Source organism: Echiichthys vipera (assembly GCF_963691815.1).
Source record: "Echiichthys vipera genome assembly, chromosome: 23".
Classification (NCBI taxonomy): Eukaryota; Metazoa; Chordata; class Actinopteri; order Perciformes; family Trachinidae; genus Echiichthys; species Echiichthys vipera.
In genome coordinates, this window is record NC_139848.1 from 6,756,031 (window position 1) to 6,769,215 (window position 13,185).

The 13,185-nt window shown below is 40.8% G+C and overlaps 2 protein-coding genes across 2 annotated transcripts; one reads left to right on the forward strand and one right to left on the reverse strand.

The window, feature by feature from the left end:
- Nucleotides 1–1,165: 1,165 nt before the first annotated feature.
- LOC310964845 (NADH-ubiquinone oxidoreductase 75 kDa subunit, mitochondrial-like) lies at nucleotides 1,166–7,137 on the reverse strand. Its single transcript, XM_083938139.1, has 19 exons — nucleotides 7,064–7,137; nucleotides 5,749–5,823; nucleotides 5,408–5,499; nucleotides 5,057–5,164; nucleotides 4,815–4,891; nucleotides 4,560–4,641; nucleotides 4,346–4,476; nucleotides 4,057–4,242; nucleotides 3,775–3,909; nucleotides 3,525–3,639; nucleotides 3,250–3,395; nucleotides 3,034–3,162; nucleotides 2,753–2,882; nucleotides 2,441–2,601; nucleotides 2,192–2,346; nucleotides 1,925–2,100; nucleotides 1,691–1,825; nucleotides 1,518–1,590; nucleotides 1,166–1,437 (listed from the first exon to the last, which is right to left on the reverse strand). Exons 2-19 carry the CDS (start codon nucleotides 5,819–5,821, stop codon nucleotides 1,346–1,348), a joined length of 2,196 nt encoding a protein of 731 aa, XP_083794265.1. The 5' UTR covers nucleotides 5,822–5,823; nucleotides 7,064–7,137; the 3' UTR covers nucleotides 1,166–1,345.
- Nucleotides 7,138–8,430: 1,293 nt separating this feature from the next.
- On the forward strand, nucleotides 8,431–12,862 carry unc50 (unc-50 homolog (C. elegans)). The gene is made up of 6 exons (XM_083938213.1): nucleotides 8,431–8,509; nucleotides 9,900–10,171; nucleotides 10,248–10,368; nucleotides 10,462–10,601; nucleotides 10,811–10,918; nucleotides 12,221–12,862. The coding sequence occupies exons 2-6, from the start codon at nucleotides 9,904–9,906 to the stop codon at nucleotides 12,355–12,357; spliced, it is 774 nt and encodes a 257-aa protein (XP_083794339.1). The 5' UTR covers nucleotides 8,431–8,509; nucleotides 9,900–9,903; the 3' UTR covers nucleotides 12,358–12,862.
- The last annotated feature ends 323 nt before the right edge of the window (nucleotides 12,863–13,185 follow it).

A 13,185-nucleotide genomic window follows, 5' to 3' on the forward strand; every position in this document is an offset into this window, starting at 1 on the left:
CTGCATTAAACCCTACAGAGAGGAGGCAACTTTAGCCAAAACTGCATGAAGCCTCACAGAACGAGCATTAAGCAACAATATCTACATGTTAAAAATACACCTGAATAACTGAAAACTAAGTGAGCAGCACTTTAGGCTGCAATAACACTGACCTTCAAGTAGAAATGAATTCCAGATATGGAAAGCAGTAAAATAATGAACTCACTGCGTCTCAGACACTGAGCAGACAGAGAATGGAGAGATGAGACTGTCTTCTCTCTTTTTCTGTGTGTGTGTGTGTGTGTGTCTCTGCTTCTGTTTGGTTCTCTCTCTCTCTCCCTCTCTCTCTCTCTCTCTCTCTCTCTCTCTCTCTGGGAACAGTATATGACAAGAGCCATTTGTCTGGAGCAACTGTGTCCAACTCCAGACACCAGTATCCCGTTCTGGATCTGTCCGAGACACGCACAGCACTCACACCCTCTTTTTAGGGATTTTCAACGACTTATAATCATCCCCCGAAGGCTCGCACCAAATCCTGAGCTAAAGATAAACTCGCAACGTGAAAAACGTTCCTACCACTTCACTATAATTGTTTTGAGACTCTCTGAACGTTCAAACAGTTCAGTTTCAAAATGTCAAGTGAGCTGACAAAGGATTGTAAGGTCTCATATTGTAAATAGAGGTTAATACAGTTAAATTCAGACTGTATGAGAAAAATAAGGTGTTTTTTTTTACATTTAAGCATGTAAACACGTTCTAGTAGAAACCCAAAATATAAGTACGAACCTAAAAATAAGCCTAAAGTGGGACCTTTAGTTGTTTACCTCAGTCACGCAGTGGCCTCCATATCAGCTGCAGGCATGTGCAATAAGTCAGATTTGAGCATATTTCATAGGAGAGGATTTGAAAAAGTCGCATGGAAAACTAAAAACAAATCTGACATTTTAATGTTTGAGGTAAAACAGTTGTTTTGTTTTCCGTGAGGTCACAACTTAAAGGTATCAAAAAGAAGTTCTACTGCTACTATGAAGACTTTAATGTGGCAACTTCAAAACTAATGTTTGACACATCCATCAGTCATGTTTGTAAGTCTTGACCACATTAGTAAAATAGAAAAAGTATGCAAGTTATCAGCAGATTTTCAACTAAAAATGTGATGAATAAAACACTTAAACGAGAGTAAAGTTTGTAAGATTTTATTCATATTTCATATAGGGTTTTATACGCTTTATTCAACAAAGCCTGTTCACAGGAGTGAAAACCATTTAACTGTATACTACAAGCATCAAGGACAACTTTAAATTAAGGAGCGACACTGAGTTGGTTGAGAAGTGTGTGTGTGTGTGTGTGCAGTGTGTGTGTGTGTTCAGCAAACTGATGGCTCTTCGACGGCGGCGGCTCCTTCTGTCAAGGCTTTGACGCATTTGGCCATCGTCTGGGAAGCTCTGCTGATAGAGTCTGAACACAAAAGGGTACAAGATTATTATTTCATAGGTTAACATTCATATTACAAAAAACAAAAACACACACACACGTACCTGTCATGTAAAAGTCCTTTGCTGTTAGTTGAGGTGGCACCAGAGGAGCTGCGACGAGTTCCTGGTTCACCGCCTGCGAAGAACAGAGAGAGGAATCAGATCATTTTCTTCTTCTTTCTTCAGCAGTTCACTCGCTCCTACTCCACAGTCTTACTGGGTGTTTGAGTGCGTACCTGGGCTAGTTCATTAGCCTGTTTGAAGTAGTTCGCCTCCTCTACGTCGTCATAACGGACCAGATTAGGAGAGACTTCCGCAAGTCTGGATCGCACCTCCTCCAGAGAGTCGTAGGGCAGCGTCACACCGGCCAGCTGCGCACGCACAAAGACATTTTAATGCTTTTTGTCCAAATGAGATGATAATAATAGTATGAACATTGATATGTGGCGTGTGAGGGACGTCCTGCTTACTTCAGAAACGGCTCTGATGATCTTCCAGTCCTCTCTCGCTACTCCGGGAGCGGTGACAGCCACGCGGGTGTGTTGGCTCCTGCCTTCAGTGTTGACATAGGTGGCGTTTTTCTCTGTGTATGCAGCACCGGGTAGGATGATGTCTGCCATTGGTGCTCCCACGTCACCATGGTGACCTGGAGGGATTGACAATGATCTTTAATATATTTCCACTCTCATGGTTACCACTGAAAGTCTGTGTGTGTCTCTGTGTGTGTGTGTGTGTACCCTGGTAGATGATGAGGCTGTCTTTAGGCAGGTCGGCTCTGGTGATGCAGCCGGCATCAGCTCCCAGCAGGAACAGGACTTTGGGGGGGTTTGCTCTGATGGCATCCACGCCAGCCTTGTAGCCAAGGTCCAACGCAGCCACCTGACTGGCCACTCTGCTCATACACACACACACACATTTATGAGCAGGATGCATCTAATGTACCTCACTAAGAGAGGCTGATCGTAAGGATCATGAGGAAGTCATACCTGTGCAGGACGTTGAGGACTTTCCACCCCTCTTCCACTCCACTGCTGGTTCTGGCGTTCTGAGCGATGGTGGAGATGGCGCTTAAAATGGCGGCTCCGTCTTCTCTCTGCAGAGCGCTGCTTCCAACCACCACAACCGGACGCTTAGCAGCCGACAGGACCTGAAGACAGGGAGAGGAGAGGAAATAAATTCTAGCAAAAGTTGCCAGAAATTCATCTGCCAAATAAAAGAAACGTCACATCAGCTCATAAATCAGCGACCAAAGCTCCCTCCAAACGTCCTCGAAGTCAGATTGCGTGGGAGTTGATTACCTGGCAGAAGGGGTGTGTGCCGTTCGCCAGCTCCTTCAGCACTGAAGTCTCCTCTCCCAGATGGTCGTAGGAGAAACTCAGATCAACTCTGTGACCCACCATGGCTACACGCAGCTCATTATGGAGCCAACTGACAAGAGGAAAATGAGGAAAGGAGGAAGGGATTACATAACTGTGATTTTTATCCAGTAAAAGCAAAGACAGGACAAAGAAAGGAAAAAGAGCTGCAACAAAAACTGTTTTCCAGAGGACAATTGAAATAATAAATGCAAAGAGTTCACCTCTTGCGGATTCGCGCGTTGAACAGAGGGGCTTCGTAGCGCGGGTTCGTCCCTACGAGCAGCAGCAGGTCACAGTCCTCGATGCCGGCGATGCGAGAGTTCAACAGGTAGTTGGAGCGCAGGTCAGTGCTGCGGAGAGAGAACGAAATTGTCTGCTGCTCGACTAAAGAGGCTGTGGGAAGAGTGTACATTTTATGCTTATCGACTGAGTCTTACCCTGCCCCCGCCATGGGGAAGACCTCCTCAGTGCAGAGGTTTTCTGAGTCGAGTCTGTTGAGGAGGTCTTTGAGGGAGACCAGAGCTTCAGCATCAGCCATCCCTCCTGCAATGACTGCTACCTCACTGCCCTGCACGCTCTGCAGCTGCACAAACACACACACACACACACACACACACATTTATACAGACTCAAATATGATAATAGAAGCAAATGGGATGCATGAATATCACCTGCCAACATGTTATAGAAAGAGGAATAAACAGACACTTACTGCTCCAGCAACACGACTGAGAGCGTCCTCCCAGCTGGTCGGGGTCAGTTGACCTGCATCATCCTTCACCATTGGTTGGGTCAACCTCTGCCTCTTCAGACCATCATATGCAAACCTGAGGACGCACATTTGAGCATTTTTGTTCTGTTTAGTCGAGCTGTATAGCGAGAGATCTAGTGTTTTTAGGCGAATTAGGTCGAATCTTAGAGTGATTTCCCTTCTTTAATTCAGTCAGAAACTGTATTTTTACCTGGTCTTGTCAGAGATCCATTCCTCGTTGACGTCTTCGTGCAGCCTGGGCATCACCCTCATCACCTCACCGCCTCTTGTGCTCACCACGATGTTACTGCCGACAGCATCCAGCACATCAATAGACTCTGTTTTCCTGCAAAGACAGCAGACAAGGAAGTTAAAGAAAACAGCGTTCGAAGAAAATATTAACACAATAACGAACCAAAATGCCTTAAATTGATGATACTAAATCGCCTAAAAAGCAACTGCAGGCAACAGTGACTGTCTGCTCTGGTCCTACCTGGTCTCCCATGGTCGTGCGGTGAAAGCGTAGGGTTTAGAGGTGAGCGCTCCGACAGGGCAAACATCTATAACGTTTCCTGACAGCTCTGACATGAACATCTTCTCCACGTACGTCCCGATCTGCAGGTTGTTTCCTCTTCCTGTTGTTCCCAGGTCTTCAACACCTGCGATCTCACTGGCGAAACTACACAGGAACACATCAGCGTAATGTTGGAGGATCTCAAACATTTCGCCACCTGAACTGAAAATCCGATGGATATAAATGTGGATGCTTATGATGCCCTTACCGGACGCAGCGTGTGCACTGGATGCAGCGGGTCATGATGGTTTTGATGAGCGGCCCAATGTTCTTGTCCTCCACGGCTCTCTTCCCTTCTGTGAACCGACTGCGGTCTGAACCAAACTGCATGGACTGATCCTGAGAACGCAGCAGAGACAACACAAATGGTGAGAATGGTGAACTGGCCCTTTAACCCCATGTATATACTAGTCCACAGTTACCTGAAGATCACACTCGCCTCCCTGATCACAAATGGGACAGTCCAGGGGGTGGTTGGCCAACAGGAACTCCATCACTCCCTCTCTAATTGAGACACACACACGTTCATCGAGGCGTTACTCAAGCCAATTAATTTCAGAATAGATGCTGAATGATGTAGCTGTTGACAACTAATCAATAAATTGGTTAATTTGAGCGGCTCTGATTAACTTAGGTGACATATATTAAATGTTTGATTTTAATATTTAAATGTGTACCTGGCTTTGCGTGTCTTCTCTGAGTTGGTGAGGATGTTCCAGCCCTTCATGACGGGCATGGCACAGGCTGCTACCGGCTGAGAAACACACACACACAGACACACACACATCGATTATTAGACCGTAGTGCTGCAAGTACTTACAGCAATTTCTGTGTGTGTTTTTTATTGTTTTATGCAATTTCAGTCTAGTGGCTACTGAAGTAAATCTGCCTGCTGACCAATCAGATGCACTCCTGTTACCTTTGGAGCTCTCTCAATCTCCACCAGACACATACGACAGTTTCCCGCCACTGAGAGTCGCTCGTGGTAACAGAAGCGGGGGATCTGGATTCCTGCCTTCTCACAGGCCTAAAGGAAAGGAAACAGTCAACATGAAAAAGATTAAATTACAAAGACAAGAAAATACAAACCAGGCTCAGATCCATCATGTTTCACTGCGTCAAAATGAATGAACTAAAACATTATCAGGACAACACAGTTACCACAATAAAGTGCCTATTGGTAACTACAAAACTACAATACAGTAAACAGTATGAAGGGAGCGTGAGACGTCTGTCTTAGATTGCAGTAAAATAAACTGATGGTTCTTACCTGCAGCACAGTGGTTCCAGCCTCCACCTCCAGTGGTTTCCCGTCTACAAACACCTCCACCATGTTGCTGGCAGCGCGCACTGGAGTACGTACTGTAAGAGGAGACACAAAGGTCAAGGTAATGAAATGAAACCTCATAAATAAAAGAGTGTTAACAATTAAATCTTGAAGTTAATTTACTCAAGACAGTATACAAAGAAAATAAACTGATAACAGTTATCTTGTGACACACACACACACACACACACGCGCACGCACACACACACACGCACACACACACACGCACGCACACACGCACGCACACACGCACGCACACACGCACGCACACACGTAAGTCTTACCAGTGTTGGAGGCAGCCAGGCTGCCCTTGGCAGCTCCGGCTAGAGCCCGGCCGACGGCTGGCAGTCGCAACATGACTGTGATAAAAGGCAAACAGGAAGAAACAGTCAACATATGAGTCAACCTTATTCTGATAATATGAGTAATTTATTATTTATATATTATATTTATAAGATAAATATGCTGTTGATCAACTAAATTTTACTACTTTCAATAGGGTTTAAAAAGTGTCTAACTTCACTGCCAAGACACAGGAAAAGCAGACTTTCTTTTAAAAAGTTACTTAAACGTAAATTAATGAATCCCTTTTAGATTTATAGAAATTGTGCTTGTTGATTACTATTAGTTACCATCGTTTGTTTACTGTGTTGTTTTCACTTATTCACTATTTATTTATGAGGCTGAGCTTGTTGTTTTTGTGTTTTGTGAATATTGCTACCTTGTTTTTGTTTTAATGATAAAGTGTGACTTTATTAGATTGTTTTAATTGTTGTCGCTTCCTGTGTGGACCCCAGGGAGACTTTGTGGAAGCTAATGAGGGTCCAAATAAAGAATAAAGAATAAGAATAAAGGTTAAAGTTAGCTGCCAGAGTTTTGAGTCTCTGTATCTCTCTCTGTACTGCAGATAATATACAGTGATTTTGAAAGGTTTCTTCTGCTCCACCATTACTCCTAATATGAAATGTCTGTGCACCATAACATATTATGGTTCTTCTGATTCAACAAGATAAAAGAAAACTTGTGTGCCTAAGAATTAGCTATACAATCAACATTTTCTTACATTGCTCAGATTGCATTGCTCAGATTTCATGCAATACATTTAGTTTTTTTTATTTGTTAAAAGTAGAATTATTCTGATTTCCAGCCAAGTTAGAGTATGGATTCAGATTTAGAAAGCCTTATAATTATGTTCATTATGTTGAATGTATGCACATTTCCACACTTATATAACATGTAGCAAAGACTATCATTATTATAGCTAGATAGCTGTCAACAACAACAATAACAACTCAAGTTTCAAGGGTATAATGCATATGAAACAATACTCCGAAACATACCGACATAACACAACGTTTGGCATGATTATAATCACTTTATAAATCAATGTTGACAGTGAAGAAGCTAATAAGTAGCATGTATCCTTGCTTGCGGGCTAACAGCGCTAGCTCGGAGCACTCAAGGACACGGGCAATGCGGTGTTATAACAGGGTTACAGTGGGCAAAAGTGTCAAAAACATGCTTTTTTAAATGGTCTTACAATTAAATAACAAACACATTTAAACATGTATGAGAGTATAATGTGTTTATGATTCTTACCTTTTCGCTATTTGGCCTTCTGGACCAGAACAGCGGTTATCCGAAACGTTCCAGTCAAACAGCTACAGCAAAACTAGCGGAAGTGGAATGACGTCGTATTTACGTTAGCCATTACGTCTCCTTTCACAATAAAAGTTCCATATTTACTTTCTTTTATAATTTTTATTTATTTATGTTTGAATGTAATTATATGTCGGGTAAATTGTTTAATCCACAAACATTGAACTCTGAAATCATCCCCCAATTTATTTTTTCCCTTGTAAAAAAAGCCCAAGTATTTTTACGTTATTATGTTTTTACTATGTGCTTTATTTTTATTTATTTATGTATTCACCTTATTGTCAATACCTTATTGTCGGTTTGAATACGTTTGTAATGTTCCTGAGAATTACAAAATCAATATTCCTACGAGAAGTTGTAATGTACTGAACTGGTCTGAATTAAAATTTGGAGAAAAAAGATAAGCTGTTTCTATTTCTACATTAAGAATGAATGGTGCTGTAAATTGTGAGAATGTAAGAAAGTAATGGTTGCATTGAATCTATTAAATAAAATAAAAAAATAAGAATTAAAGAAAAGACAAGAGTTGTGTTTCTGAGGTTTCACCGTCTGTCCTCGGGTCATATTCTGCTGCAAACATCACCCCAACATTTTAAACCCATAGACAGTATAAAAGATACCTTTTCTATACAGTCTATTGTTAAACCTGATAACCATGGGAACGTTATCAGGTCAATAGGGGGCAGCCTTTACCTGTTTTATATTTTAAGTTTTTATGAATGAAATGCAACAATAGCCTACATACAAAGTAGTCAGCAGTGTGAATCCCAATGGACCAATTCAAAAATCGGGATTAAGGACTTTTTGAATACAATTTGCACATAGAATAGAATAGAATAGAATAGAATAGAATAGAAAAGAAAAGAATAGACTTACTTACTTTAATGACCCCAGACTGGGAAATTATTTCGTAACAGCAGTAGTGGGTCAGCAAATAAAACACTTTGTACATAACATACATAGAGTCCAATATATACATAGGGTATATATACAGTGCACAGTGTGCTATAAACAATACACAATAATAATATATACAACAAAACACAAGAAAATGTACATGTACTGGTTCTGAGCACTAATTAACTGTGTTAATTTATTTATTTCTAATGTTATTTTTTAATGTTTATTTTTGTGTTTTTCTGTTTTTTAAATATGAAACTTATACATTTATGCTGCTGTCTTGGCCAGGACTCCTTTGGAAAAGAGTTTTTGAATTTAAATGGGAATAAAACCGCAGACTACATTTCCCGTGATGCCCCGGGGCTGACACCGGAAGCAGCTACGTGTTCATTTTCGCGACAGTCCAGGAAGCGTCCAACAAACAGCTAACAGTCCCAGAAACAAGAGTTGGTGCTTTCTCCTTCAGAGGAGTTCAGCAGGAAACAGGTAACTATTATTTAGAGTAAAGAGGCTTATTTGTTTTTAATTTTATAAGATAGTTACCGCTGCGTTTATAAAGTCAGTTACAAATAAGACTGACGGGCCTGTACATCTTATTAAACAGGCTAGCAACATGCTAACAGTGTCTGCTAGCAAACATAGCGTCAACCAACAAGGAAATTAAACATTCAAGCGCTTATTGGGGGTAAAACTGCTACTCCGCAGTTGCTAAACTGTGTATTTTGTGCGTATCAGAATAAATAAGCCTTTTTAAAAAGGTTTTTCATGCAACTTCGTCAATATGTAGCATAGGTTTGCAATAGCATACTCTGTTTATGTTTTGTCATTCTTCTTAAGCAGTTTGGGAAACAGTCTAGCCATGTTTGCTGTTCTGTGACAGCATGTTATAAGATATGTAAACAGTTATAGGGTTTATTTTATACGTTTGAGCTGCATGACTGTGTATTTTCGTGAAGCTTATACCTTGGCATGTGAGTGAAGGCATCAGGCTTGACATAAACATTTAGCCTTCTTAAAAAAGGTAACAAATCATCACAGAAATAAATGTACTTAATATTATGTATTTACAAATAAAGTGTACTTTGGCGGCAAAAATAAAGAAGTAACCCTTCCATGTAAAGTGCACTGCAAACGTATATTTTTTAACAAACATTTTTTATTGAATTTTATAGACAAGTACACAAGAAAAGGTATAACGGTTGTGCAGTGTGTCAACGCGTCTGCTTTAAAGTGAGACAAAAACAAAAATAATCCCTATCCCTCCCAGCAACCCATGTCAGACGTGGTCACAGTAACCAACTAACTTAGTAACTGAATAACTTATAACATAAGTAGATAGGTAAAGTACAATGAAACCAAATAAAATATAAAAACTATAGCTAATAGCAAAAATAGATAAAGTAATTCAAGAGCACACAGACCTACTGGTGTTGCAAACATTGAATTGAAGTGACGAGATCGCTGTAACTGTGTTCCTGTGTATGATATTAATAAAAAATAAATGACATTCATATTCATATCCGATCCAACCAACCAATCAGTCAATGTCGGAGGCGGTATCGGATCGGTGCATCTTTATTAAAAGCATCATATCAGCGTACTAAAATTATATTATCTTTACTTTTGGTTTATTCTTAATTTGACAAAGTATGTAACATAGTGGCATAATAGAAGCTGTATGTATTGATTCTGGACACATTTAATCCTAATGTCAGAGTAAAGCCCAAATAAATCATACATTTATCATCATTACAGGTGTTTTAAATTTTGAAAAGTACTATTGTCTCGCGGACTGATATAAATACAACCTCCTCAGGACGTGTGCAGCAATTCAACTTTCATTCATCTTTACCTCTTTGTTTCATCTGATATTCAGCACCATGTTGCCGACCACCACGCCAAACAGCAATGGGGCCCTCGGTGCAAGGGATGCTGCACGTCACACGGCAGGCGCCAAGCGCTACAAGTACCTGCGACGACTGCTCCGTTTCAAACAGATGGACTTTGAGTTCGCCCTGTGGCAGATGCTTTACTTGTTCACGTCACCGCAGAAAGTCTACCGCAACTTCCACTACAGGAAACAGACCAAGGACCAGTGGGCCAGGGACGACCCCGCTTTCCTAGTCCTGCTCAGCATCTGGCTATGTGGTAAGTCCGTCCTCGGTCGAATCCTGACATTGTCGCTGTACTATGATGACTGAATACTCCCGCCTTTCCTCTGCAGTGTCAACAGTAGGGTTTGGTCTGGTGCTGGACATGGGCGCCGTGGAGACTCTGAAGCTGCTGCTGTGGGTGGTCTTTGTTGACTGTATAGGAGTTGGTCTTCTCATATCAACCTTCATGTGGTGAGTAGTAGGTTTGCCTTGATGGAAGTCAAGTTACCCTCTAACTTGCACCTGTTACTGCATCTGAAACATTATTTGTTTTGTCTTTTTCAGGGTTATCAGCAACAAGTACCTGCTGAAAAGTCCCAGCAGAAGTTTTGATGTGGAGTGGGGCTACGCATTTGACGTTCACCTCAATGCCTTCTACCCCCTTCTAGTCATCCTGCATTTTCTGCAGCTCTTCTTCATCAACCGTGAGTAGATTGGGATTATTTGAGTTTTATCAATGTGTCAATTCAAGGCATTAAATGGTTTTTAATACAGTTAAATGTGCATTTTATGTGTTAAAAAAGTTTCAAGGCCACTTCTACTTTGTTTTTGTTTTTTATTCTTTATTGTATTTTAAAATATAATTGAAACAATCAACAATTTCTAACATTCATATTTGTTTTGTGCGTTTCAGACCTCGCCGTAATAAACTCTGACTGGTTCATGGGATACTTTGTCGGGAACACTATGTGGCTGATCGCCATTGGTTATTATGTCTACATCACGTTCTTAGGGTACAACGGTGAGTCCCATTCACATTTAAATACAGTGTTGCTCTCAACATTTTCACTAAAAAGCTCCAATAATGCAGCGAATAGACAGTTTATATGAACCATGCCAGGTTATCCGCTCAGGTTACATCAACAACTAGTTATATTTTGTTCCATCCTTTTTTACTTTACTTTACTTTACTGTAACTTAGTTCAGTTAGAAACGCTGCTACATTTTTAACACTGTTATCACTTATCGCTCCTTATCACTTATTTAGTTTGTACTTATTTTATTTCAACATGCTGTTAAACTGCACGCTGCGTATTGTTGTATATTGTATAAACCTACGTTTAACCACAATGTCCGCTGCACTCTGTCACATTTAGTTATTGTTTGATTTATTTGATGTTAGCTTTATTTTGATTTGATTTATGTTTTTATGCTTATTGTCACTCTGATCGTGATCTTTGTATTGAAACTTTTGCACAATAATTTCCCTCGGGATAAATAAAGCTTCTTGAATCTTGAATCTAGTTCTGATTTTAAGGACTCAGTTGCATTATTCAAAACAAGTGAAGCATGTTCCAGCTTCTCTGTTGTGAGGATTTGCTGTAAACGTATTATAATGGGGTTAAAAGTGTTTATTGGACAAAGAACAAGGTATTAGAATACTTGAGATTCATTGGGACACATTGTTTTTACATTTTAGGCTGAACAATTCAGTGATTAATTGAGAATGCAATCAGCAATGTAGTTGATAATCATGATAGTGGGGCGGCAGTAGCTCAGTCCATAGGTGACTCGGCAGTCCATGTGTGAACCATGAATGGAGAGTGGACTGGTGGCTGGAGAGGTGCCGGTTCATCTCCTGGGCACTGCCGAGGTGCTGTTGAGCAAGGCACCGAACCCCCAACTGCTCGGGGAGCTGATCCATTGGCTGCCCCCTCGCTCTGACATCGCTCCATTAATTTCATGTATATAGGTCCTGTCTGTGCATGTGTGTGTATTTTGGGCCAGTGTGTGTGTAACATGAATGATAACAGAGTGAAACAATTGAATTTCCCTTGCAGGATTAATAAAGTAAATTCTCCTTCTTCTTCATAACGGTACAATTTCCATGTGCCTGTGCTTTACTGCCTTTAAAGATGCAGATGGAGGAGCTATTGTGTATTTCCCGCTGGAACAGGAAGTTGGAGTAGAGAAAGAACGGAGAAAGATCAGTTATGTGGACGTGGTTGGGTAGATCTCAACTGGTCCTACTGGACTCTTTTTGGTACAGAGTATCTGCTGTTTGTCAGCATGCTGATGCATTTGTCTTGTGTCATCCACACAGCTCTACCCTTCCTGAGGAACACGGTGGTGCTGCTCTACCCCTTCGCTCTGCTCGGACTCATCTACGTCCTCTCCGTCTCTCTGGGATGGAACTTCACTCGGGGTCTCTGCTGGTTTTACAAGTACAGAGTCCAGTAGGACCGGTTCGTCTGTCTTTCTTGGAGGCGGGACACTTGTTGGACTCAAAATCTAGGTGACAACAAACCTATTTCCAGCTTCTGTCAGTCAACACCTGGTGGGGAAGGACTCTGGTTGACTCAGTAAAGGGGACGCTGAGCTGGTTGACTGTTGCTCAACTCTCACTTGACTTTGTAGATTTTCTTAAGTTGAGCTGGAGCTCCGAAGTCAGTGAACAGTGACGTGTTTGGACTAGAAACAGAGGCGATGCAGCTTTTATTGTTCTTTTTGTATGATTTGTAAATATACTGGCAGGTTGTAATATATACACAGATGATTGTTCCTGAGGAGGAAACATTTGCTTTGTTTCTTTGAGTTTTCTTTAAAAAAAGACTAAAAAAAAACCTGTTTATTGAAGAGGAAAAAATGGAGGAACGTGGGATGGAAACTTTTTATTTTCCTTTTTCTTTTTTTCTTAAAGTGTACATTGTAAAGCACTTTCAATAAAAAAGGTTTCATTAACGTACCACAGGAGGAATAAATGGCTTCTTAATCCAGGTCCAATCTGAGATGTTCAGAGTGCAGCTGATGTTGAAATAGTTGCACATGGTTCCCATCACAATAAGATATTCCTTTATTAGTCCCACAGGGGGAACTGTCCTTTACACAGCAGCAAGTGGAAAGCGAACAGAAGAAGCATCACTAAGAAACATAAATTGTAGAAAATATAGAAAAAATGAACAATATAAAGACAGGGAAGTATAGAAAATAACAGGAACCTAATATAATATTATTGTTATTGTTGTGTTCAATGCTGGTCACAGCATCACAGGTTATTGCACACGTCAT

Bases quoted from the DNA above. Each gene is read 5' to 3' on its own strand.
- LOC310964845 (XM_083938139.1), bottom strand. From the start codon at position 5,821: ATGTTGCGACTGCCAGCCGTCGGCCGGGCTCTAGCCGGAGCTGCCAAG. The intron at 4,892-5,056 runs GTAACAGGAGTG...TGTGTTTCTCAG, and splicing joins AGATTGAGAGAGCTCCAAAG to CCGGTAGCAGCCTGTGCCAT. The intron at 2,101-2,191 runs GTACACACACAC...CAATCCCTCCAG, and splicing joins CAGCCTCATCATCTACCAGG to GTCACCATGGTGACGTGGGA.
- unc50 (XM_083938213.1), top strand. From the start codon at position 9,904: ATGTTGCCGACCACCACGCCAAACAGCAATGGGGCCCTCGGTGCAAGG. The intron at 10,369-10,461 runs GTGAGTAGTAGG...TGTCTTTTTCAG, and splicing joins CTCATATCAACCTTCATGTG to GGTTATCAGCAACAAGTACC. The intron at 10,602-10,810 runs GTGAGTAGATTG...TGTGCGTTTCAG, and splicing joins GCAGCTCTTCTTCATCAACC to ACCTCGCCGTAATAAACTCT.